The 26,692-nt window shown below is 38.2% G+C and overlaps 1 protein-coding gene across 4 annotated transcripts in view; it reads left to right on the forward strand.

Moving 5' to 3' along the window:
• Nucleotides 1-1,983: 1,983 nt before the first annotated feature.
• Nucleotides 1,984-26,692, forward strand: part of GABRG1 (gamma-aminobutyric acid type A receptor gamma1 subunit) — a 56,535-nt gene continuing 31,826 nt past the window's right edge. For all 4 annotated transcript variants that reach the window (XM_420725.7, XM_025149993.3, XM_015285484.4 and 1 more), the window contains exons 1-2: nucleotides 1,984-2,156; nucleotides 19,411-19,559. In XM_420725.7, the coding sequence (XP_420725.3) occupies nucleotides 2,065-2,156; nucleotides 19,411-19,559 (241 nt within the window). In that variant the 5' untranslated portion in view covers nucleotides 1,984-2,064. The remainder of the gene's footprint in view (nucleotides 2,157-19,410; nucleotides 19,560-26,692) is intronic.

Raw genomic sequence — 26,692 nt, forward strand, 5'->3', positions numbered from 1 at the left:
ATTCAAGCTTTTTAATTTATAATTCAGGCATTTTAGCTATAATCCGCTATTTATTCCTTCAGTGCCAGTGGGCTGCTGGACCTGTATATGAGGGAAATTGAATATCTTTAAATCTTTGTTCCAAACTGCTCATGTAGAAAGAAGTTTTCTTTCTTCCAGAGTACTAGCAGTGTTACTTCTTAAGTCAAACTTTCCAAGTAGTCATGTTAATTATACAACATCTTAACGATCAGATTAAATTTTATAGAGTGGTAAGAGTTGAAATGGCTCCATAAACTTTGGAACTCACAGAGGGTGAGTTCATTGGTCATTTTGTGAAGCATAACTGATTTGAAGGATCAATCCACAACAAACCTAAAGACCAGAGCTGTTTATAGGGTGGAAGGACTTCACAGAGAGAGGAAGACTGGGAGAGGGGCTGAGATTCCTCCAGCAATTAGTACAAAGCAGAGCCGCTACCACCAGCTGCAGCAGGGCTGCTTCTGTGTTCACTGCAACAAATGTTCCTCTGAGCTCATGCCTCTGCTATCATGCCAGGATGCTGTGTTAATTCACCAATAAAGAGACCTCGGGTCATGCAGTAATGTGTGCTTTTACCTTCTGCCAGCACCCCCAGGACTGGCTATTAATTTTCAAGTCATTGAGTTTTCACTTAATGTACTGCAGCTCTCTGAAGTGTGGTGAATTTTGTTAACCAGTAGAGCAGCTGTAAACTGTACGCCTAAAACAATAAAGGCATGATGGTGCATCGAGGAGAAGAACCCAACCCAAAACACTGCCTTCCATCAGAATAATCACTGAATGGGGAAATATTCACGTTGTGATACAGCTGCGTTTTTGACTTGAAAGATGACTATGACAATAAAACAGGTTGTTCCTCCCGCAGAGCTGATTGCTCCAGGAGTGCCCCATAGAGAGCTGAATGCCGGGACTCCTCCGGGTCCGGGCAAGTTTGGGAAAGAGGCGCAGAGGCCGTCCCCCAAAAGCCATGCAAAGAAATACGCGTTATTTACGTCCTGATCCCGCCGAGATGTAACTACCCGTCTACACCGCCGGAGGCTTCTGCGGGTGAGGAACAGCCGCAGAGTTTCTGCTACTGCACCATCGTGCGGATTTGCAAGGTTCAGAATTATTACTCGACTACTTTTCCCCTCAAGTCTCCCCAAAGAGGGAGGAGAAGGGAGCAATAAGGAGAGGGAGGAAAAGAAGAAAGGAGAAATAAAAGAGGGGGGAAATAGAAAATAATAATAATAATGAGGGAAATAAGGGGGTGTTTTGCGTCTTCCGCGCATCCTCCGCTTCCCTCCCCCGGGGGCGCTCCGCGGCCGCGCAAAGCTACCAGCAGCCTCCGAGCTTGCGCAGCTCTCCTACCCGGGCTGCGCGCAGATTCCGCACTCACCCTTACGCTCCGAGCGAGTGGTCAGCATCCAGTGGGGCGGTAGGGGGAGGGGAGGGCCCCTGAAGACGAGCTGGGAGTAGGGGCTCCTCCATCCCCGAGATTGCTGCCGCCCTCCCCCCAGATCTGCCAGGCAGCGCAGTTCCCGCTGGGGTCCGCGCACGTCACCCCCGGGGCTCTCTTCCCGGCGGCGGGGCCGAGGATGCCTCTCGCAACGCTCCCGTCCTCTGAGTACGGAAGAAAAAGGCTAAATATACGCATGTGGCTTTAAATGCACATTTAATATTTTATATATTCCACATTTATATATCCTAAAGACCTGTTTTATTTCCCTCTTTGGAGAAAATAGCAAATCAGTGCCACCCTTTCCCCCAAGCATGTTTCCCTTCTAGTAAAGCAGGCTCCACCTCTGCTAGGGATTGATTCGCCCGGCAGTTTTTAAGATAATTTATGGAACAACCTGATGAGCCTATTGGGCTAGTTGCTCCGTCCTTGTAGAGTGGGTTCCTACCTGTTTGGGTGTTTTATTTATTTATTTATTCCCCTCCCCCCTCCTCCCTTTCCCCACCGTGTGCCGCTCGGGGGGAGGGGGGCGGTGGGATCGGCAGGGTCGCCGTTCCCCAGCCTCTCCGGAACAAAGTCGGCGACGGGAAAGCACCCGCACGCCCATGGACGCGTGGGGGGTGCCCGCATCCCGTTGGAGCCGCTGCCGCGGGGCTCGGCTGCTGCTGCTGCTGCTCACCGTGCGCCTGGGAAGCGGGTGAGTGCGGGGCGCCGGGTGGGGGGTGCCTTGAGGAGGGAGGAGGGGGTGTGCTGCGAGCGTGAAAAATAAAGCAAAATAATGGAAAGAATAATAATTAGTAAGGTACCCCGATAGGCTGCGGGAGAAGAGGGAGCCGGCAAAGTAAAACTTCTGCTGCATCCCACTTGTTCGCGGGGAGAGTTTCGCAGCGCTCTCCCCGCGCAACAAGCCGTCTCCACCGCCGTGCGCCCGCGGTTCCCCGGAGGTTCCGGGTCCGCGCTGCGGGGCTGCGAGCGGCGGCTGTGGGCGAGAGAGTGGGCAGTGCGTTTTCGGGTCTGCCAGCCCCGGTCGTGCACGGCCCCAGTAGAGGGATCGGGCCCATTCGTGCCCGGCTCCGTGAAGTTGGCGACGATCACTTGGGGCGGGGGGGAAGTTGGTAAATTGAAGTGCTGAAGGCACAGCAGTTGGGTGCTGTTGTGTAAATGTGTTATTCGTGTCCACGAGAGAGATCTGATTGTTCAACTCCATTAATAATTCAGTGATGATACGCATCATTCCACAGGTTATACTCATAACAATCATACGGCAGTGTTGAGTATTCAGCTGTCGCTCAGCCTTTTTGAAGGAAGACTGAATTATCATTCCAAGAAGCTAAAGCAGATGTGGCAAAAATTAAATCTATAAACAATTTTTTTTTCCCCACAAGTCTTTTAGAATGTAGGTCCCTTTCTCAAAGTGACTGATCTTGTATCAATCTCTGTGAAGTATGTTGATCTCAGAGCATCTCCAGAAGGCTGCTGTGTTATCCCAGTTAGAGACACCATTGATTATACTTTTCCTATTTTGTCTTTTAAAACCTTGTCATATTATGGAAATATTTTTCAAAGGCATTGATGGAAATTATACCAGTGCAGCTGTGCATTTCAGAATGCTTCTTAATGAACATATTGTACCTCAGGTATGAAATAAATTATCAAGCGATTTGAGAGAAAAGAATCTGCATGCTAATTGATGGGTTCAAAGTCTTGGTTATGGGGCGGAGGACTAGCTGAAAAAAAAGTTACTTTTTGGTTTGTCAAAGTGGTTGTGATTACAGGGCTAGGTGTAGATTGTTTTGTATACATCTCATTAATGGTAGCAGTTCTAAAGAAGTTGATGAGAAGTTTTCAGTGACAAAAATAGGTGACTTACACACATTATTTTATTCTATGCTCCAAACATCTCAAATAAAATGTAACCTTTAGTATAAATATGCATATATTTGAATGAGCACTTTTCAGCCTTGCCTTTCATTCAGAGGCTACATAGGAAAATGGTGGCTATTGAGAGATTTCTGTTGTTATTATTTTAAGTGGCTGCAAATGGACATGCTTTTCAGATCCTGGTTCTCTGATGTGTGCTGCATTACAACTCTGGGCGTTTGCAGAGAGCTCAGAAGCTTCTACGCCCTTTAGCAGCCTAACAAAAAGTAGAATGGAAACACCGTTCTGCTTTGGATTCCTTTCTGTGGTTTCAGCTAGAGCTTTTCCTTGAAGTTCAAACAAACACACATAGAAGTAACTCTCTCAAGATTAGGCTGGGCTGCACCAATTCTAGCTGTTTTTCCAAAAATCATCCTGAGGGAGCTAACTCATCTTTCAAGACATACTTTTAAAAGGTTGCAAATTGCAGAAGTTTTCATGTGCATTTCACAGAATCAGAGAATGATCTGGGTTGGAAGGGTCCTTAAAGACCTCTGGGTTCTGAAACCCCACTGATACACCAAATATTTTGTGATGAGGCTGGGTAGAAGTTATTTTAGATATAACATGTGAAGCTAAAGCCTAAGTGAAGAAATCAGAAGTTGACATCAACCAAGAGTTCATCCCTTTTAGTGTATTGCTCCCAAAACCATAGTGTATCATTAAATCAAACTTCCTTCACTGAAAGAATTTGCAGCAGTTGAACTCTGTTCCATGAAGCAGTTGTTTTCCCATGGTTCTGTACACATACTACAAACAGACCAGGACTTAAGAGCCAGTACATTGCAGAGGGGTGTTTTCAATAGCTACACCTCTTTTGTAGGAGAATTAGGGCTGTGAGCCTTTCTAGTGGATATGCTTTGGAAATGAATATTTCCCCCCTTCCACTGCAGCCTTATACATCCAGCACACCCATTATTCTTAGTGAACTCAAATAAATGGATAATTCATGGGGAGAGCATGAGGGCTGACAACGTAATTAATACTGCTTAGTTCTTAGTATACAGGTACATATGCACTGCAACATTTCTTTTAATTTCTTCAGATCAGAATGGAATAGCTCAGTTGGAAGGGACCTTCAAATATTAAGTCCAACTGTCTGACCACTTCAGGGCTAACCAAAAGTTAGAGCATATTAGTGAGGGCATCCTCCAAATGCCTTTACTGTTCAAATGATATGTGTTGGTCAGCTTTTTTAAGAATGTATTGTCAACTTCACTTAATTTTCCCATATCTTCTCTAGATTTTTTTTACCTGGATGTCCTAAAAAACAGTTATAAATGTTCCATCACTATCTGACTGGTAGCAGGGCAAATGCCAACTAACATTTTCTTTTCCCCTTCCTGGCATCTGTTAGGAAAACACTTATGTGAGAGTTGCTCTGAAAGTAATGACTGTTATTTTATTATTTTGGCCTGTGATGTCAGAGGCAAATGTCAGTGTTAAGGCAGTTACAGGTTGAACCTTCCCACCAATATTCTGTTACATTTTGTTGCTGCGTGATGTATGGCAGCAGAGGGACAGTCTGACAAAATGGCATCTGACTTGGAAATGCATATGAAGCAAAGGTGTTTCATTGAATTCTTCCAAGCAGGGAAAATGACACCCACTGACATTCAACAACACTTGCTGAACATGTATGGAAACCAAACGGTGAGCACAGAGAGGTGGTGAGTGGTACATTTCAGCAGTGGTGACAGTGATGTGGAAGACAAGTGGTGTTCTGGATGTCTGTGCAGATATTTACAAGTGTGGCATACAGGCTCTTGTTCATTGGTGGTGAAAATGCATAGCTAATGGTGGTGACTGTTAAAAAAATTTGCTATAACAAACTGTGTTATTTTACTCTGTATATCTGTGGTAGTTTCCATGGAAATAAATAGGAGGCGTTACTTTCAGAGCAACTTATGCGTAATACAGCTTATGTTTTCTTTTTGGATAAATTTCTGGATCAGAGTTAAACATGGTATAAGAACACTGGTTTCTTAATGCTTGACAATAGTGATTTAGTGTTTCATTTGAACACGTGATATTTATTCACTATTATCCTTACTCTTTGTTCATGAAGAACTTGTTACTTAGTGCAGTCAGTTGTTTAAAATACAATTTATTAACAGTGTATTCATTTCTGAAGTAGAAATAATTAAATATCAAGAATTACTAATTTTGTGCATAGTTTTCTTTTCTTCTAATGGATTTAAAGGAAACCTTTGAACCATGGCAATCAGCAAAAAAGTTCTCAAATAAAAGCAATTCAAAATGTCATTTAAACTTCCTGTTTGTTAAATATTGTGCTTTTAAATAAGAACATCCTTGCTTCCAAGGTAAACCTTACTAAGGTCGGTAGAAAATATTATAGGTGGGCACTCATTGACTTTGGTCAGCTTTTTCACAAATATATGAGTCTGACCACAGTGAGTTACAAGAGTTAGAAGGACCTGTGTTTTTTCTTTGAAGTTGTAGAGGAACTCTAACAACCTGGTTTGAATACAACATCTAGATTCTATGGTCACTAGGCAAGACTACTTAAATAGAGATAACTGAGTCTCTTGGCATATACTCTGTGATGGAATGGGTTGCCCTGGTATGTGCTGTCATATATATACTGAAGAGGCTGTATATTTTGCAGATACGGGTTAAAAAAGGTGAACATCTCCCAAGATAAGAAAACAACCATTTTTTATAGTAATATTTATGAGATAATTGTGCCTCGGCTTTTTTAATTACCTGCATAGTCCTTTCTTGCGCAGTATACTAAATTGAGCATTCACTTGGATAAAATAACATAGCATATTTGGTAAAAAGTGACAGAGATAAATTATAGTTATAAATGGCAGCACACAGACAGGAACATTTTGAACGGTGGTGGATGGCAGTGACACTAAGTTTTATTTCTTAACAACCTTACTTAACAGTAATCATTTGTAAGGAGGAGTAACTCAGATGCAATTGAATTAATCTGGATGTGACATGGAAGTCCTGATTATTATTATTTTTTTTAATTTTACTTGTGTGAATGCTTTTATTAAGAAGGCTGGAAATAGTGTGGTGTGTTCAGTGGCCTACTGGCCTATGTAGAAGGCCAGTTCTGCATATTTAAACTTACAATGTTAAATCATGCAACGACACTAGAGATACTGTGATATTGCTGACTGCAGACTAGAAAAGTCATCAGGAATTGGTCAGAAAGGAATTTGCTTTAAAGAAGAGGGGAATCTCAGTGATACGGCAAAGATGAAAAGACATACTTTTTGAAATATGCTTTCACTGATGGATGTTTAAATCTGCAGGATCTGCTGTGATAATCTGGACCAACATCAGAATAAACTAAGCTGCAAATCTTCATCTGACTTCTGCATCAACTTTGTTGCTTCAGTATCGCTGTTCTATGTCCCTGAATATAGGTCTGACGAGGAGCCTAAAATATTTTACAGCATTTCTAATCTGAGGTTTTCCCAGTTTCCAGCCACTGGATCTTCTGCCTTCTTCTGGTAGCTGCTAGAGCCATTTGTTTGTTTGTTTGTTTTCCCTGTGCCATGTGCTACAGCTGGCCCAGCCACTGGATCCCATGTGTCTTGGTCCATTTCCAGTGAAGTCTATGACCCTGTTCGTACCTCTGGTTCTGTTCGGTAAACTCTTAGTGCAGACCTATGGCTGCAGTTGCTATTTAGGAATGGAGGAGCAGGCTGCACAAGCTGCTTTTCATCAGAAAAAAAGAGCTGTAAAAGCTTGTTCTTGTCTGGTGTGCCTTGGTCAAGTTTTGCCTTGAAGAGAGCCCTCAAAGAACCTCAAATTCATCCTGAAAATTCTAAAGGGAATCTCCTTTTTGGTTAGAAAACATTCCATGTTCTGTTTTCAGCATAGTTTTTCATGGCATCTTGCAGGTTACTTCCCTGCTTAGAGAAACTTCCTCACCTCCCAGTGATGGGAAACTGTTGTGTAGTTACATTCCCTGCAGTTCTTATGGAATGAATGATCTTGTCCAAAACAAATCCCTATTGCAGTCAGGGAAATTCATAGCAGAGTGAAATTTTCCACTGAATTGGATTTACCCAAGCTATAGTCTACTGTTGGAAGTATGGAATTATTTCCTTGGCATATCTAGTTTAAGAGGCAATTTGACAGCAGCTTACATTTTTCTCTCAGATAAGTAAACTGAGCTACTTAAAATTCTTCAGCAAATATTGAATTATTCGTTTAGCCATTTTGTAAACCCTTGGCAATTTTTCTTTGAAGAGCAGATTTCAAAAATGGGCAGATTATACAAATATTCGCCTCACTGATGGTATATACACATAGAATATTACTTCCCTACTCCTTAATATTCCTGAGATAATATATCCTGGGATTAGCTCCAGTACTGCCCTGGTGTACCTTGTGTTCTTTTTGCTTTCTGCCTTGAACCTCAAATCCTTTTCCTCATCCATGGTAGGGTGTGAATATCTTTCTGGGTTCCTAAATTACATGCAGTCATTTTTCTTCTTTTCAAGAAGGCAGACAAAAATTGTAGATAGAAAGGATCTGAGGTAACCTGAGATACATTCCCCCTGGATTAAATTATTCAAGGTTTTATAAAGTTGCTGATGGTTAATCCATTTAATACGATTTTCTTTCTATTTAAGGCAGTGTACCATGAGACATTAAGTCTTATTATTAATAATTTAATATTATAGTCCAATTTGTCTTTGAGAACAAAGTTCAGTTGGATGAAATTTATATTAGGAAAAGTTGTATATTAAGTATTAATTTACGTTGCTAACTCTGTCACTGATAATTTTTTATCATCATTGTGCAGTGTCACATTTACATGCTAGAATAAATTATGTAGATATTTTTAAAAATAAACTAGCCCCAAAGTTTTCCTTGAGGGAGAAAGGTATTTGACCTCACTAGCAAACAGCCTTTGAATGTGTACCAGATTGTGTCAGATCTGCAGCAGGTGAGCTGTGGAGGCAGATCCTAGCATTTTGCTTTTTCAGTGAAGACCATCCATCCCATGGCCTGTAGATTGCCTCCTGTAGGGAACTACTCTGACAGCCATACATTTTATTTATTGTCTGACAAGAAGTGGGACTCTGTTCTTGTAGAATATATACATAATATAGTACAGTGGAGAAGAGAAAAATTTGCTTGCAGAGAGACAGCAAGCTTTTTACTGCATAGTTTAGGAACTTGCATTAGCCCTTACTGAGTATATTTACCTGTTTGTGTGATTATTCATTAATTCCATTGCCTAACAGCAATGACGCTAAAGTGTTAGTAGATCCTATTAACTGTATTTCTCTTAGAGATACGTTGTAATTGTCTGGTTATTGTAGTTGTTTGGCTTTTTCTAGATTAAGCCAGTTTCATCTATATACTGCAATTATGGTATGCCGTTCAATGCAAGTCTCTGTTTCTGTTACTACTTCAGCCTGTATATATTTCTTAGTCTGATACCTGTTCAGGTGTGTGCCAGAACTTGGAAGCATTTTGAATAAGCTTGTTTTGTTTGTGTTTTGCTATCTCTGTAGTAGATTCCCAGTTACCCAAAGATTTTGCTGGAAATATGCAGTGAATTCTGTTAGAAAAAATGTTCACGTGAGTATATAGAAATACTAGCAGTTGAAATAATTGAAAATACCCCAGAAGAGCTTATTTTATCCATTTCTTGTGATGTAGGTGATGTTTTAAAGTTAAAAGTCTAACAAAGCAGGCTTTGGACTTGATGAATTCTGTAACATGTAATTTCATTAGGATAAATGCTTATTTATTTATGTATTGGAGGTTCTGTTTCTCAGTGTTCATTTATATTAGTTTTGGTTTAGGCCTAGGTCTATTCTTGAAAATGTTTCGTTAATCAAAACACTTCACATACTAACAATACGTCAGTTCATTTTGAGCTTGATAATTAAACTTTCATCAGTCAACTGCAGGTAAAAATCTGCAGTCTCTTGAACTGAGTTGTGATATGTGGCGTGTGGATTTATGCATGTTCATGTGATGATCCTAGTCTGACACTCCTGGAAGATCTGTTACTACTGTGCTTAGAATTTTTCAGTTATTCAGAAGCTTGATATCTATTCAACATCATGTCCTTACTTAGTAGTTTGGACATGTTTTATGCTTTATTTGGTATTTAGTACCACTTGTCTCTATTCATTTATATCTACTTAGGCTCTATAATTTGCTATGGTTATCCTTTCTTCTTCTGTTCTCTGAATCTCAGTTTCTTCCCCAATATTTGATCTGACTGAGCACTGAAATATGGCTGTTTACATTTTAAGTACTTGTTTGTATGGTCTGGCCAAAACTCACGAAGAAGATAAGACCAAAAGAGAAGGTATGACTTACCAATCTACGTTGTGAGGTTTCACTGAAATCCATCTGACATAAATCTCCCAAAGACTTTCAGTTCATTTACTCTTCAGTTTCAGCCATGAATATACAGATTTTCTGAAGACCTACATTATCTTCCTGATAAATTTTATTTTCTGTTATATACAGTGGTGGGAAAGCTCTCTTTAGAAGACTTCTAGTAGAGGAAGATCAATCTATATTTATTTGTCTAAAAATTTTACAGAAGCAAAATACTCTTGATCACTAAGATTAAAGTAGAGATAGCATAAGGGCTCTGCTAACTCTTCAGCTAGAATTAGAAATATTTGTACTAAAAGAGTACCAACTTACTGAAGATAATGGGCACTTGCAAGTACTTCTTTAGACAAAGACCTGCCTTAAGATATTGTAGTAATGATTTTCTGAGAAGGAGTACTTTTTAATTGTGGGTGTTACAATCAATAAGTCACAAAGCTTTGTTAGCCAAAACAAAATACATGACACATTCTGCAAGTTTGTAATCAGAGCACTGAGTAATTTGTGTGAAGAAACAGGACAAGTGAGAAGTGTGTTCTTTTTTCCTTGCTTAGCTAGGGCAGAAAATGGACTGCTCTGGAGTAATGATGCTAGCATGGTTTTTCTGAAGATAATTTATATTTTTTAACCTATTGAGAGACTGCTTATTCCAAATTCATATATCTGATGGTAGGGCTGCCGTTCAGAGAGACCTGGAGAGGCTGTGAGGAATATTATGAATTTCATAAGGTCTGAATGTAAAGTTGTGCAGGAAGACTCCTGGCAGCTGGATGGGCTGGGGAGCTTCTCTGTCAAATCGAGGTTCTGTTGGGCAGCAGGGTGCTTTGCCAGCAGAGCAGGTCATGACTTTGTGAACAGGCACACACTCAGGAGGCTGAGGGAAGTGATTGGTCCCCTCTGCTCACTTACCTAAAAAAACTGCCTATCGCAGCTTTGGATGAACAGAGAGCAATAACCACTTGTTCTTTGTCATCTGGGAGTGGATTCTGTGATGATCAAGTAATGGTACAATATTAAGTTCATTCCTGGACTTACATCTCAGAAGAGAATCTTTACTGAATATTTTAAATCAGTATTATTGTCACTTTCTTGATGCTTGACACACTTATTGTTCTGTTAAACCATGTGTAGATACTGCACTCGGTTTTGGTTCTAAATTGGAGAACTTAGCAGAGGGCCACCAAGCTGGTCAAGCTGGAGACCTTGACTTGTGAGGAGAAGCTATGAGGCTGGACCTTGCCCTGCCTGGAGGCAGCCTTGAGGGGACCCAACTGCAGCCCACATTACTTACAGGGAAGTGACTGAGAAGACATAGGCAGTCTCTTCACAGTGATGCATGGCAAGGGAATGAGGAATGATGATGATGAATTGCAACAAGGGAAGTCCTAGTAAGGTATAAAGGAAAAAAGAATCACTGTGAGGATAGCTAAGCAGTGGAACAGGTTGTACAGTGAGAGTGGGATCTCTGTTGGTCTAATTTTTAAAGACCCAACTGGATTATGCTCTGCAGATAGGCAGATGTAAAGAAAATTTTCAGTTGGTTCTTGGACTGTGACTTGATAGGAATAGTGGTGGCAGTTATATCAGGTTGAGCACATCAATATTTGCATGAATTTTCAAGTGAAAATTAACTCAGTATTATATGAGAGGACTTGTGGATAAAGAATCACTGCGATGCTTTGATTCCAGATGATAATTTCTGGGAGATTTTTGAAGCTATTTGAACTAATCAGAACAAATTTGACAAGTGTCATTTCAAGTATTATAGAGCATTTAATGAAAGTTGACATAGGAGGAGAGAAATTTGTGTTGGTCTTGAAAAAGTTTTTCTGTAAATTATCTTTCATAATACCTGTTGTTATGAATGTCAAAAATTCACATTTCTATAAGCATTATTTGCAGTCAGATTGTGCCTTTATTAAATGATCATAATTAAGTCTGGTTGAATTGTTCTTCTTAGTTTTTGTTGCATTAGTATCACAGATAATTTGAAGATCGTTTTATAAGAAATGTGGTAATGCTTTTAAATAATGATCTTACTGTGACTCAAATTAATTGTACTAAACTTATTGAGTGTGGGAGAAAAGTTTCATGTCTTTCAGAGATGTAATTCAAACCTGTAATGACTTGGAAAAACTCGATCACCTGATACTTATGATATACATTAAGATGCACAAGTCTGATAGTCTCCACGTTCAGATTTGGGAGCAACATTTCTCCTTACAGGGAATGAATGGATGAGATGCCATCTTTTATTATGTTAGGACTGTGATTTTATTATTTTTTTAACAAAACTTTACCTATTTTATACTGTTCATCCTAGAAATGGTTTGTTTCTTTCTCTATGATAAGAATCTTAGATTCCTTTAAAGTTTTTTTCACACTTCTCTCTGATAATTTTTTTTACTCACTTAAGGTCCAGATTCATTTATTCAGTAAAAATTTGGAAAGAAGTGAGGAAAGAGGAAACAGGACAAAAATTATGAGTAGTCTGAGAAGTATGAGATTAGGGAAGGAAAAGTGCATAAGAGTGTTGGTGTATATATAGAAGAAGAATCAACCCAATGGTATGTGGTAGATACACTGAAAAATATACATTTATGTAGGGAGTAAATAATATGGTTACTTCAGGGGGATAAATAAAGTTATTTTAATACACAAAAGAAGATGCCAGACTCTGGCAAAACAAAGCAAAAAGGGGGAGAGGAGAGAATAAATTGATAAAAGCACCTGAGATGAAAGTAAAGAGATATTTTCATCAGTGTTGAACCAGTTTAGGAAGAATAAAGATGAAGGAATATATCAACTCTCTCCCACAGCACTGGAAACAGCTAATAACAGTCTGAAAACATGTTTTAAATAGTTGCATTTCTCTGTTTGCAGCTATGGTATTTTCCCAGAAATTTTCTGTGATGAATAAAGCATACCGGTGAAGAAGATAAAGAAAGACATAATAGAGTTTACTTTACTTAAATTTCCTAAAACAGATAAGTGTGAAGTCGGTCATCGAGTTTTGAAATTAAATCTTGAGATTTAATGTCTTGTTTTTCAGAAATGTTTCATGTGTGGGATTTGGCTGGGTCCTCTGACTCCGAGTTCTCGTTGATTGTGCAATGACATAGACATCCTCAGTGCAACCATATCATGTTTGGTGTTATGGAGCAAGATTATGTCTGGTTAGATGTCTGACCTGCTGGAAGCCTTCCCTGGAAAATTTATCTGTCTGGTCTGACTTACTACAAAATATTGTATGGTTAAATGCTGTATTTTGACAAAGCTCTGAAATGGTGCTTTTATTAACAATCTATTTTCCCATGTTTGCTGTTTGAGGAATATTACTTTCCAATAAAAAGTTGGAATTGAATAAAAGTTTTTAAATGAATACTCAAAAAAAAAAAAAAAAAAAAACCCACCCAGAAATTAAATGATAAAGTTGTGAAGGTCGCAAAAGAAATATATTGGGAAGCACAAGTGAATAACAGCTATTTTTAGGCATGTTTTATGATTAATTAGCTGATTCTTCTGTGTAACACGACAAAAGCATAGGGACTGCTAGGACCTCAGGTATAAAAAGAAGCAGAGTGCAGTTATTGATTGTGGAGTCTCTCAATTTTTTAATCTTTCTCTTGTGGATCTTATTCTTGTGAAGGTGACCAAGACGTGATCTTCCCATTTCTGCTGTGCTCTGTCATTATACAAGATTTTGAAAGCTGGGCAGGCGGCATGTGCTAGGGGTAGACCCATCTGTGGTGCTTTCTCTCTCAAGCTCTACTCAGTATAACTAGTGAGAGCCTTTTGTTACTTGGCTGTGTCAAGTGAAGTGCAGATTCCCTCCTCTTATCCTCTCCTTTCCTTTGTAAAGGCTCTACTTGCATCTTTAGCTGCTGAACCAGTTCACTTGTTGGGCAGAAGAGCAGAACTGAGATTGGTCTTCTAGAAATTCAAATATTCCAACATTTAGTCATTAAAAGGAGCTTTCACTTTTGTCTTTTGTTTTGATACCTATTCTTTTTGCCTGTCTTGAGAGGTCAGAAATGTGAGATGCCCTGTGCACAGCAGTGGGATCCTTAACTTACTAAAAGCAGAGAAAGTTAGTAGTGCTTCTGGTGTAAAATAGGATTATGCTGATTTTATTCAGATGAGACAATCTGATTGTGGATTTTTATTTTTATTTTTATTCTTTTGACCTGAGTGAGTATGCCAGAGAAGTGTCAGTCACTGACCATGTATTGGTAAAACTCACAGAGTACTTGCTTTTTGGCTGCTGTTGGAGAAGTTCCTCAGCAAAATGGGCTAACACAAATATTCTTGTGGGTTTCATTGATTTGTGTAAGGCAGAATGAAAAAAGACGTGCTCCTTTTGGCTCTTTCAGTATAGAATTTATCTGAAACACTGTATATGCACATTTATATATGAAATAAAGTATGCACTTATATTTACTTTGAGTGCTCACCAGAGAGAGTATTCTATGTAAAGAAGGAACACTTTATCTCCAAATAGACAAAGCTACTGTGCATTACTGTTTAAACCTCATGGCCTCTGAGGGTTTGATATTGCTTGTGCACAAGCATGAAAAGTCAATGGAGATAACTAAGGTTTTCTGGCCAGTCTCTAGTGCTTCTCCTGAAGTCTATGGGTTTCACATAGATAACTGCAAGGAGAACTGGGGACCCTTGTGTGTGTTTTATGGGAACAGGTGAGGAAAACAGAATTGAATACACCATTTCTGGTATACCTGTGGTTCTATATGTAATGCTTTGATATGAATGATGCAAATGGCAGTAGCAATGCTAACTATATCCATGTGTTGTTTTTTTTTGTTTTTTTTGTTTGTTTTTTTTTTCCAGTTCATTACATAACCTGACAGATGTTAATCTCAACTTAAAGCTCATGTGATTGGTTTTCCTCACATTTAAAGTAGAACAAAGACCTATGATATCAGTGTCTAAAGATCACACTGTTTGATGTTGAAAAGGCTTACTCAGTCATTAGTTGCTTGTACTGAGAGATTTATGGAGACATGGTAATGTCTCCAATTAGTTGAAGGACAGAGAGCATAATTAGGGCACTTTGTGCCTAATTACTGTTCAGTGAATACATGTAGTTCAGTTACTCCTGAGTTTATAAGGCTAGCTGAAGTGTTAACAACAAGCATGTTAAGAAACAAAGTTTTTCGTACTTATAGAATTATTAAAATTAGGATTAACATAGTTAATAATAGATGTAAAAAAAGCATTGTGCCCTAAAAAAGAAGTGTTTCAGTGTACTGCTGTTATATTTTTCCCCCGACTTTTCCTTTCTGCAAAAGACCTACTGAGTCAACTCTGCTGAAAAAATTACAGTTTACAGTAAATGAGGAGAGAATCAAATGTGAAAGTCTGTGTAGAGTGGAATAAACTTTACAAGAGCTTGGAAGGGAAAAGAATTCCTCTTTATTTAAGTCTGCCTTTCATCAGAGTTCTGAGTGAGAGAGGAAGGTGCTACTCTTAAGTTTAGGATGGAGTTGATTAGCATTAATCTTATTTTAACTTATTTCAACTACAAAGGAATAAAATGGTGCCAGTTAACTGTTGCTGCTAAATGTAATGTTTTGTTTTCTGGTTCAGACTGAATTATTATTTTTTTTTAATCTTCTATCTTTTATCCCATTCCAAACTCTGGGGAAAAAAGCTGGACTTATAAAACTGGATTGAGAAGCACAGAGAATTAGTTGAAAGGTAAACAGTTCTGGACCAACTTGCTCTGAAGTGAATATTTATTTGAAGAATATGGGCCAGCAGCCTCAGTTTGATTCTGGTAACAGCATCTTAGCAAATCCTGATGACTTCTTAATTCTGAAGGATTTTCTACCTTTGAAATGCATTTGGTCAGTGAATGTAGCATGACAAAAGTAATTCTGGTTCCAAGAAATGAATATGTACCCACTGCCTGGCATATTGCATTCATGTGTCTGTGTGCTTTGTTTGGGAGCTAGCTGCTTTATACAACTTCCCCAAAAAACTCTGAATGGAGAACTCAGGCTGACAGGTGGTGTATTCTCTGCTTCACTGGAAGGCATACAGAAGACATCCTATATATTCTGGTCACTCCCTTTTTTCAGCCAGACTCATTTCTGTCTTATCTCTGTTATGTGACTGCACATCAGTGGCTATGGCTTTTGAATCAGAAGTGCAGAACTGACTGCCAGCAGCATTACAGAGAAATTATAGTCTTTATTACTTGCTTGATTTTGGTCACATTTTAAAGTAGATTTTAAGAAAAAAAAAATGGTGTGCTGGTAGCAAGATGTCAGTATCATCTCTGAAAAGGTCAGTATGATAGGAGTAGAGCAAGTGAGACTAGCTTATTTTATGGCGTGAGCCTATTTCCTCCATATCTGGTTATATTAATTTCAGATTTGCAATATTTTCTTCACTGGTTTAGCTAATGGATTAGTGAGTTGCAAGGTAGTGTAATGGTATGGAATTAAAAAACTTTTTATGGTAGAAGTACCTCTCTGAATAGATATTTTTAGTAGTTATTGGAAAAAGCAATTGGATGTTGGGATGGAATTCTTCCCTCCTCCTCTGATATTGCATTATTAATAGCTTTCAGTAAGTACTAGTGTTCTCATTTATATACTGACTTATAGTTCAGAGTTTTAAAATTGGAGGATCAGAGGTTTCTCATTAGATAAAAGAGAAAGTGAAAACCTGGAATGTACTTAAATTTTTCTTTCATTTTTTCTTTATTTAGAATTATAGAACATACTGAGTTGGAAGGGACCCACAAGAATCATTAAGTCCGACTCCTGACCACCCAAAAATCAAGCCTTATGTCTGTGAGTGGTGTCCAAACACTCCTTGAACTCCAGCACCTCAGGGCTATGGTCACTGCCCTGGGAGCCTGCTCACCACTCTCTGGCAATGAACCCTTCCCTAACACCCAGCCTGACTCTCCCGTGACACAGCTCCATGCTGTTCCCTTGGGCCCTGTTGCAGTCACCAGAGTACAGAGCTCAGCATTGCTCTTCTGCTTCCTGTGAGGAGCTGTAGGTTGCCATGGGGCCTCCCCTCAGCTCCTCTGGTCTGGGCTGAGCAAACCCAGGGACCTCAGCCACTCCTCATACATCTTGCCCTCTAGACTCTTCACAATCTTCGTTGCCTTCCATTGGATGCTCTTTATTAGCTCCATGTCCTACTTATATTATATTGCCTAAAACTGCACACAGTTCTCCAAATGAGGCCACACAGCACAGACCAAGGCAGGACAATCCGACCCCTCATCTGGCTGGCAGTGCTGGGTCTGAGGCACCTCAGGATACAGTTGGCCCCACTGGCTGCCAGGGCACAATGCTGACTCAAATACAACTTTCCATCAGCCAGAACACCCGGATCCTATTCCATGAGGCCACTCTCCAGACTTTTATGGTGGACATGGACCTTTGGCATGATGTCTTGTATATTTCATTTGGATTGACTCTCAGCTGTTATTAATAATGGTGCAAAAGTAAGACAAAAGAGGGACAAAACTGTGCTTACCATTCTGCATCATTCTGTACAGAGCTCTCAGATCCTAAGTAGTTTCTCTGCACTTTCTGCTGTTGAAAGGCTGGGGAATAAAAAGAGCGAGGGGAAAAAAAGATCAGTTTTGTAGTGAATGTTTCCTTTCTTAGAGATCTGCTTATAAGTTAAGTTTTACTCCTCATCATCTTAATGCCTCAGGGGAGCAGGGATTGCCTGTGTGCTCTTAGCAACCTTAAGCAAATTTGCATAGCAATTAGATTGCATATGATACAACAGGGCCAAAAATAGGAAGAAAAAGAAAAGCAGTGTGGCAATGAAACATGAAAGAGATGGCAGTAGGTAGCTTTGTGGGATACAGAGTACACACTTACAAACTTTGCTTTCTACTTCTTTCAGTGCTCACATTCGCAGAATCCTGCTAATAGGAGATGTTAAATATTTAATATCTGACATTACTGCACAACATAGACATTATAGAAAACATATTCAATATTATATAACACATTTCAATTTAAAAGAATGAAAACACTTTTTAGAATGTTACAAGGGAAGCTGATGGTGAACCTCATATTTAGACTAAACATCACTTTCAGCTATAGTAGACTCTTGTGACTTGTTTGCAGAAAGCTAGGTATAAAAGCCCTGGTGTATAAGCAGTGCCTTTTGTTCACCCTCTGGAAAGTCACTGAGTTGTGACAAGCTCCCAACTGCACTCCCCAAATCATCCAGGCATGCTGAAAACACAGAGCAGTTTCACAGTGGTGATAATCTTGAGTTTCAGTGAAACTTAGTAATGTTATCTGAGAGGTAGTGCAAAGAATTATAAATACAGAGAGTTTTGGTGCATTCCCACAAAGGGCTACAGTAATAGCCAGGCATGACTGTTCCATCTCTGTCCTTTCCTGACTTTTTCTGTCCTTTTGTAAATTTAGTGTTGTGTCCCCATGCAGAAAAGTTACCCTTAGTCTTGAAGGCAGTGTATAACTGTAATTTAGAAACTCTTGAAAATCCCTCTCTAATAATTTATCAGTAATATCTTTAGATTCAGTGTACGATACAAATTTGTACAAGAAAGGTACTTTAATTTCTTTACTGGAATAGCTAAGCTTATGCTAACATTGGAACTGATTTATATGAATTGCATACCCTCAGTAATAATTGCTAGTGTCCATTTGTGAAGATACGTTGTATGACTGTCAGAGTTACTGCTATCAGTCTGATGCACTTTGCTTGACTTGAAGCCCATAGCAGTTCCCTGAAATATGCTGGATAAGTAATGTAGATTACAAACTTTAGCACTGGAGGAGTATTTAAGTCCACACTCATTTGATTCAAATGGAAAGAGAACTACTTCCAGGCATTCTTTGACCTTTTGGTGATATCTGAGTGAATCTGCAGACATAATTAAGGTATTGCCATTTTTCTAATGACTTAGTGATAAAATGTATATTGCTGCTTATCTAATTAAAAGATAGGCAATAAATGAACATGAGTGTTTTTCTTGTGTAACTGTGCCATCTTGATAAAAGAGATAGCTAAGAAATAAGATTAAGTTAGGAGTGATACAAGATTTTAACCATCCCACATTTATATGTGAGTACATTATTGATACATGACTTCAACTGTTTAGTCATAGCATATGGATGCAGTGTTAGTTTGCTTACTAATGATTGGAAGGAGTTGAGTGAGGATATGTGAGGTTTAATTCTTTATATAATAGCTAGAGCAAGAGGCTATGAAGAAAGAAATGCTATTAACGTTGCTAACACTGAGGTACATCTATTATGATGAATAAGCATCCCTTAGAAATATTAGTGACATGACTTGAAAATGGGGTATGTATTGGGGAAAGTTTGGAAATTTCGCTTTGCATTTTGAGGCAGGAAAAGGCTGAGAGTAAGGGGATACTTTTATGTGTTTGACTTATGGTTTGAGTTTCTCTGTATGCATGATATGTCAACCCTTCTCTTTATGAGTTTATTAGCTTACACTTTCTGCAGTCATAAAACAAAGTGTTGATGTTTGAAATAAGGGCTTGCCTCTTTCTGTTGACACCAGAATACATTATAAGTGCTCAGTATTTTCCAGTTTCTTCTTTATCTCTTCATTATTTTAATTCACTGTTCTTTTCTAAGCTTGTTTTTCTTTTTCTTCAATTCAATCACTGTTAGAGCTGATAAAGCAGATGATGAAGATGATGAAGACCTAACTGTGAATAAAACATGGGTCCTTGCACCAAAGATTCATGGCGGGGATGTGACTCATATACTGGACTCCTTACTTCAAGGATATGACAATAAGCTTCGGCCAGATATTGGGGGTAAGCACTTGAAATAATTCACTAAATGAAAGATGTGAAGCAAAGTTTTAATTAAAATAGTAATCTAAATATAACATCAATAAAATACAGGTTTTTTCTAAAACTGATAAAAATCATGATCTGTGCAGAAGCAGAATTTTTATGTTATATTTATAATCATTTCCTTATGTATGTTTTTTGAGGGGACAATGAGCAAGATATATAATAAATCATTAAAAGATAATTATATATCGTCTTGTTACTCTAAGATCTTCTGACAAATGTAAGTATATATATGAATTATCACAATTTTGGAAAAAAAAAAAAAGGGTCTGCAGGAGTTTAAAGTATTATTCCTAGATATTTTCTCTCTTTAGAAAATGCACTATATGTGTATTTTATAGAGATCTGACTCAATTCAGCACTCATTTTTTCCTTAGCTCAAATTTTGAAAAATTTTGCAAGAATTTACAAAGTCAGTTTATAGCAATATCTTTTCTGGAGAATTATAGAAAGGAAGACTGCATTACTGCAGTTTAAACTTTGCAGCTAGTAGGAAGTCAATTTTGTCTTTCAAGAATCAAAATGTCAATTTAAATGTAACTGTTAAGTGTTAATATTTGAAAGCATTCGTGTTGAAATCCTGGAATACATGGAAACGTCACCAGCTGTCATCTACCATGTGTTTGCTGGATCAAACTAAGAAAAATGTTTTCCTTAAGTTTGTTTTCTAAACTACAAAGAAAGGTGGAGGACAAAATTATTTACTTAATGCCTGGTGTTTCCTACGAAAGGAATGCAATGTAAGTCTATAAGCTGCTTATACAATAAACAGTAGTGCAATCTAGACTTGTTTCATTTAGGTAGGAAAACAGAGTGATGCAGTCTCAGACTAAGTATTTTTATTTTGAAAGCTTCTGAAAAATTCTTTCCCTCCCTACATTTCTTAGTTCTATTTTATTGTTGACTGTTACCCTGAAGATATTGATGAATTTTTTTCTTTTCCTGTCACAGTATGGAATCCCTTGAAGTTTAGCATAGAATCACAGAATGGTTTGTGTTGGAGGGGACCACTAAGTTCACTTACTTCCAAACCCCCTGCTATAGGCAGGGACATTTCCCTCTAGACCAGGTTGCTCAAAGTCCCATCCAGCCTGACCTTGAATGTTTCCAGGGAAGGGGCATCCACAACCTCTCTGGGCAACATTTTACAGTGTCTCATTATCCTTACAGTAAATAATTTCTCCCTAATATCTAGTCTAAATCTACCCTCTTCCAGTGTAAAGCCATTTCCTCTTGCCCTGTTGCTACCAGCCCTCACAAAAAGTCCCTCCATTGTCTTTTCCTTCATGTTCATTTCAGTGTATTACTGTGAACAGACAACAGAAAACATCTTCCAGCATATTTTTTCTTAATTTCTCAACTCATGAAAGATATATAGTATCTTTTTTTTTTTTTTTTTTTTTTTTTTCCCCCCAGAATGTTTGATGCAGTGGACAACAAAAGAATTATGAGGGGATAAACTTTCTCCAATAGGATTCCTTCTAATAATTAGCTGGTATGTGGGGATGAGAGTAATAAGAATACTTTTTCTCTTCTCTCCCCTTAAAACTCTGACATGGAAGAAAAAAAAAAAGGGATAATAAAGGAAGAGGAGTTCATTCTTAGATGTCCAGTGGATTTTGAGAGGCACCAAAATTTTTTGATGTAATCCTTACCTTTGCTTTGTTGATTATACACTGAGTCTTGGTCGAGCAAAAACTTTTTTGAGTCTTTTTTGAGTACTACAATGTCCAGCTTTCTGGATTTCAATTATTGGTAGAATTATTATTTCTGAAAGAAAGCACTTTCTAGTTTCTAGCTGCTCTCACATAAATGCTCCCTTACTTTTTCTTCCTCACTTTCCTGATGCTACGTTTTTGACCTTTTCTATCTGGGTCCTGCCTCTGTCCAAATACTGAAAGGCTCATGAAAAGCTAGAGTGATGAGAACAGGAGACACTGGAGTGTGTTCACTTTGTTGCCAGGAGAGCAAATGTGAAGTCTAGCTCTCTTTTGTATAGAGAGAAAGTTGCAGAGTTTTGGCAAAAGTAAGACAAAATGCCAGCTTTAAATACAGGTATCATATTGTGTCCAGCTGTTTGAGATATTTAACAGCAGATATTTGACATAGAAAAATAAAATCAGGCTGTGACACATTCATCTTATTCTGAGTCAATTATGTGGATAAAGTTTAGTGTCAGATTACACATCTTCAGAGTTGGTCACTCCTTCTACAGCAAGGTTATTGACTGGAATTATAATTATCTTTCAAGGTAATAATTTCCCATGCAGCATTATTACTGAATTACAGAGCTCAGTTAAAATAGCAAGACTTTTGTATATTTTTGAGCCTAGGCTTTTGGGGTTTGAATAACAGAGTCAAATTTAATTTTCCTCCTCATGTTGACACAGCATCTCAGAGTAGGAAAAGGGGTTTCATTGTTGAATATGCAGAGTGATGTGATAAAAGAGAGCCAAATAAAAATTAAAAAATCCATTGCAATACTGAAATTTAATTTCAGAAAACCACATTGTGTCATTTTCTGTGTGTCTCATACTAATATCCATGAGTCGTATTGATTTGTTAATTGCTACTCTTTCCTATGTTTATTAAACTAATTAGACTTTAACTCATTATATGCAACATATTTTTAGATGTATGGAGCACAAAGATACTGTTATTAAAGTACATTCTGCTCAGTATGAAATAATGGCAGTTGCCACCTGGAGCTTCTGATCTGTAGTATAAATCCTTTTAATTACTGATACAAACTTAGTGTGTTGATATATTAACAAAGCAATACTATACTTACTATAAGGTAACCTTTGCTAGAGATTTTTTTTTAAATCAAAAAAGATATAAGAATAAGAGTGAATTACTTCTACTTTCATTAAAATCACTTTGAAAAAATTCTTTATAGGTAGAGCTGGAAGCCTGCTGTAGCCATTTGAAGCTGAATTTTTAATACAGAGAGTTGTACAAGTAATAGTCTTAGATAAATTACTGTGAGAATTGCATTGTTATACTAAATAATATTGAAGTAGTATTGAAGCATTAAAAACTTGGCTATCCTTGAATGTGGTCATCACCTAATTTATTTGCTGAATAGCTGCTTTATCATTGATTACTTTAGGCAATTGTTGAGGAGTTAGAGAAAGCTTGCTCAAAAAAAAAAAAAAAAGAAATCTCAAATGAAATTAACTAAATTTGTTTAAATCGAAAAATTGTGATATATAAAGACAGATGTTGGACTTTCATTCTAAAATGCACATTCTTGATAAGTTAAAGGAGCAAATTAGTGAGTTTAGATGGACTAACTTGCTATCAGGTAATTTTGAGGACTAGATTAATGAAAATGGAGAAATATTCAGCAATAAAAAGGGCAATATTCTGTGCTTTTAAAATCAAAACTATAATTTTTGTCAAGATAAAGAAAGGTCTTCCACATAGCAAGCAGAAAGATTTCACATATCAGTGGCTGAAAATTGGACCTGGTTAAATACAGGCTGAAAAAGAGGCATTTTTAATAGCAAGAGCAATTACTAAAGTATTGAGGTGGATCGAGGTGGATATATATCAGTGTGATTTTTCTAATCCATAGGTAACATTTTCCAAAGTACAGACTTTGAACCCAAATTGGTGTTCAAAATATGCCTTGGGATTTCAACATCATTCTTTGCCGGGGAAGCAGTGGTCATGTCTTCCAAGAAACACTTTTTTCCATGTCTTGCTTCTTGTGAGGAGATTCATTCTCACTCTTAAACTTCAGACATGAGTCACTTACTTCTTTCCAGAGACCAAGCCTGTCCTTAGCTACATGCTTGTGTTAAGTGATGCTCAAAACCCATCAAATACTGGTTAAACTTCCTAAAGAAGAGACATTTACTTTATCAATACAAGCTGGAGCATAAAAGGATTGAGCACAGCCCTGCCGAAAAAGACCTGGAGTGGATGGCAAGCTGGATGTGAGCCAGTAATTTGCCCTCTCAGCCCAGCTAGACAACTGTATCCTGGACTGCATCAAAGAAAGCAATAAAAGTTCAGCTAAAAGAAGGTCAGCAGGATGATGGAGGTGATCCTGCCCCTCTGCTCTGCACTGATAAGACCTCAGCTGGAGTCATATCTGTGTCCAGATATGGAGTCCTCAGTACAGGAGCGACATGGACCAATTGGAGTATGTCCAGAAGAGGGTCACAGAAATGCTCCAAGGGATGAACACCTCCCCTGTGTTGACAGACTCAGAGAGCTAGGACTGTTTACCCTGGAGAAGAGAAGGTTTCGGGGAGACCTGTAATAGTGACATTTCAGTATATAGCGGGAGGCTATAAGAAAGGGATAGACTCTTTAGCAGAATCTGTGGTGAAAGGACAAGGGGAAATGATTTCAAACTAGAAGAGGGAAGATTTAGGTTGGATATATTTTATAGTAAAGGTAGTGAAGCACTGGAACAGGTTGCCCAGAGAGGTAGTGGATGCTCTGTTCCTGGAGACATTCTAGATCAGGCTGGACTGGGCTCTTAGCAGTCTGACCTAGCTGTAGGTGTCCCTGTTCCTTGCAGGGGAATTGGATTAGATGACTTTTAAAGGTCCCTTCCAACTCAAATGATTCTATGATTCTAGTGAAGAAAATGTGACAAAGTGGGAAATCAGAAGTGTGAGTGTATTTCTTCACATCAGGCATAGTGTATGAGTTCCTTGCATGCATCAGCTACTTCAGGAGCTGATGAACTCTCTCTTGGGGGCAGCTGCCTGATGCTCTTCACTCTTCCTATTTAATATGCAGGGAGAACTACTGTTCTCTCGCCTTCTTGCTTTACTATTGCCTCTTTCAGTGCAAATACTTAAAGTGGGCTATCATTTTCTCCTCTTCTTTAGAAATTTATAAGGTTTACTGTACTGCTTTGCACTCAGGGTTTGTTAAATAGGCTTCTTCCTACTCATAGTTTTTTCAAGGCTGTTACTACATTTCCTAAATAAAATAAGATGAAATATCTTTCCAAACCATCTATCGCTGTTAGCTCTTTGTGGAAAGCAAATGAGCCACAGTAATTATATGGAGGTCAAATTAGTATCAAGAATGTATTTTCTTCCAGCTTTTATCATTTTCATGGGCTCATATCACTTCTAGCTCACAAACATGAGTAGAGTGAATTCTTTCTTCTAATTCACAGAAGCACTGGGATCAGTTCTGCACAGAAGAACTAAGGAAACAAAACAGCCTCTTCCAATCTTATTGCACTGGATCTGTAGCTTTGTATCATTTGGGTCAATTAAAATAATTTCAACAGAGGTGGATTTTCAGACCCTTCACTGGCTCTTAATAGCTCTAATGATCTTACTCAGAGCAGTGCAGAAAAGGCAAATTGAACTCTGTGGCACATTACAGGAGAGCCCTTGTGGCAGATTAAGTGCTGCTTGCTGCATGCTGGAATTTCATAAAATTGACACAGTCCATATTAAAAACTGTCTCACTGACAGATCTCAAAATTTAGTCATTAATAAGGAAATATCAATGGTAGGATTGTCTATTGTTGGGTCTCACAAGCATGACTTGATCAAGAATAATGATATCTTGAATTATTTCACCAATGAATTTCTGTGGAAAATTTGGCAGATGGCGAAAAGACTTGGCAAGAGAGATGTTGCATCTGCAGAGTAATCCCCTCCTTCAGTAAAATCAGAGATACAGACAAAGGCTAATTGTAGGGGAAAAAAAAGTGAGATAGCCGTGTGGAAAGAAAGCCTGTGGCTTATATTTCAGGGTGAGAGGTTCTTCACAGAAAAGTGGTGATTTAGGAAAAAATGTAATTATTTATATTATTATTATTTTATAATAATTATGGAGAGTTCTTAGGCATATAATTCCCAGAGGACTGTTCTGAGGTAAGTCCTTTTTGAGAAGAGATATTTTAAGTAGAAAACTAGAAGTGTTCATGAGACACTGATAGTGCTATTTAAAAAGAATACCTGTTCTGGTGTCCAAATTTCAAGATGAGTCTGGAAAAAATAATGTAAGTTTAGAAGTTAAAGCTGAACAGATAAACCATGAGTTGCATTTTCAGTGTGTGTGATATGAACTTCTCATCATATCCAAGTTTGAGAGGTGACCTTAATCATTGTGCAGATAATTGTGTCTGAGGAACAGGTTTAGCATGTGGCTAAGTTGTGCTACAAGTTAGTCAAAGAATTGAACCTCTAAATAAAAGTTTCCTAGCACTAAGGAGAACTAGATATTTCCTACAAATCTGGAGGCAAAATACTGGATTCAGCATTGCTTGAGCAATGAAGAAAGATATGTTTTAATTCAGCTCCTTGCATTCTAGTCTGGCAGTGATTAAATTGAGGAGTTTTTTCTGTTGCGTAAATAAATAAATTCACAAAATCAATGGCAGTAGATATGTATTTGCGAGATGTGGCACATGTAAAGTATATGTTACCTTACACACATGCATACAAATAGGTGTGTATACATTTTTTTTTTAATATTTCAGTCTAAGCATATGAGTTATTGTGCTTTCCCCCTTCCTTTCTGAGCCCTGCAGGTACTTAAGCCATTTGCAGATCAGGGAGTACTTATTTTTTTCCTCAGGAAACAAATTGATTTCCAGAGTCCATTTAAACTTTATATGGAGCACGCTGGAGACAGAAGAGTGATCAAGTGACTCGGCACACTGTGGTTGTACAGAAAACCCTTTGTGCAGCCTGACTGGCGTGTCTTAGTCACGAGCTCAGGATATTTGTAATCGGATTTGGGATCAAGGAGAATTTCCTGTCAAGTGAGACTGGGAGGGAAAAGGTATCTGTGGATAATTAGGAAATGTATCTTGCCTGTTATCATAGCTGGAAGTGTTGTTAATGATACCCTATTTCTTTCTGTGTGTCTGAGTTCTAGGTTTTTGAGGTTTGAAAAATTCTGTGTTACTTAAGATTTTATATCTCTTATAAAAGGCTTAGAAGATCTCTAATGATATACAGTGTGAAGAAATCAAATCTGGTGATGGAAAATCCCTCTTCTATGAAATCAAATTTTTCTTGTACCTTCCCCCTTTATGTCTACAAATGAACAGAGGGACTTCATTCTGACATGCTAGACCATGGGAGAAAGACCAGCAG

This window comes from Gallus gallus, chromosome 4 (genome assembly GCF_016699485.2).
Source record: "Gallus gallus isolate bGalGal1 chromosome 4, bGalGal1.mat.broiler.GRCg7b, whole genome shotgun sequence".
NCBI classification, from domain to species: domain Eukaryota; kingdom Metazoa; phylum Chordata; class Aves; order Galliformes; family Phasianidae; genus Gallus; species Gallus gallus.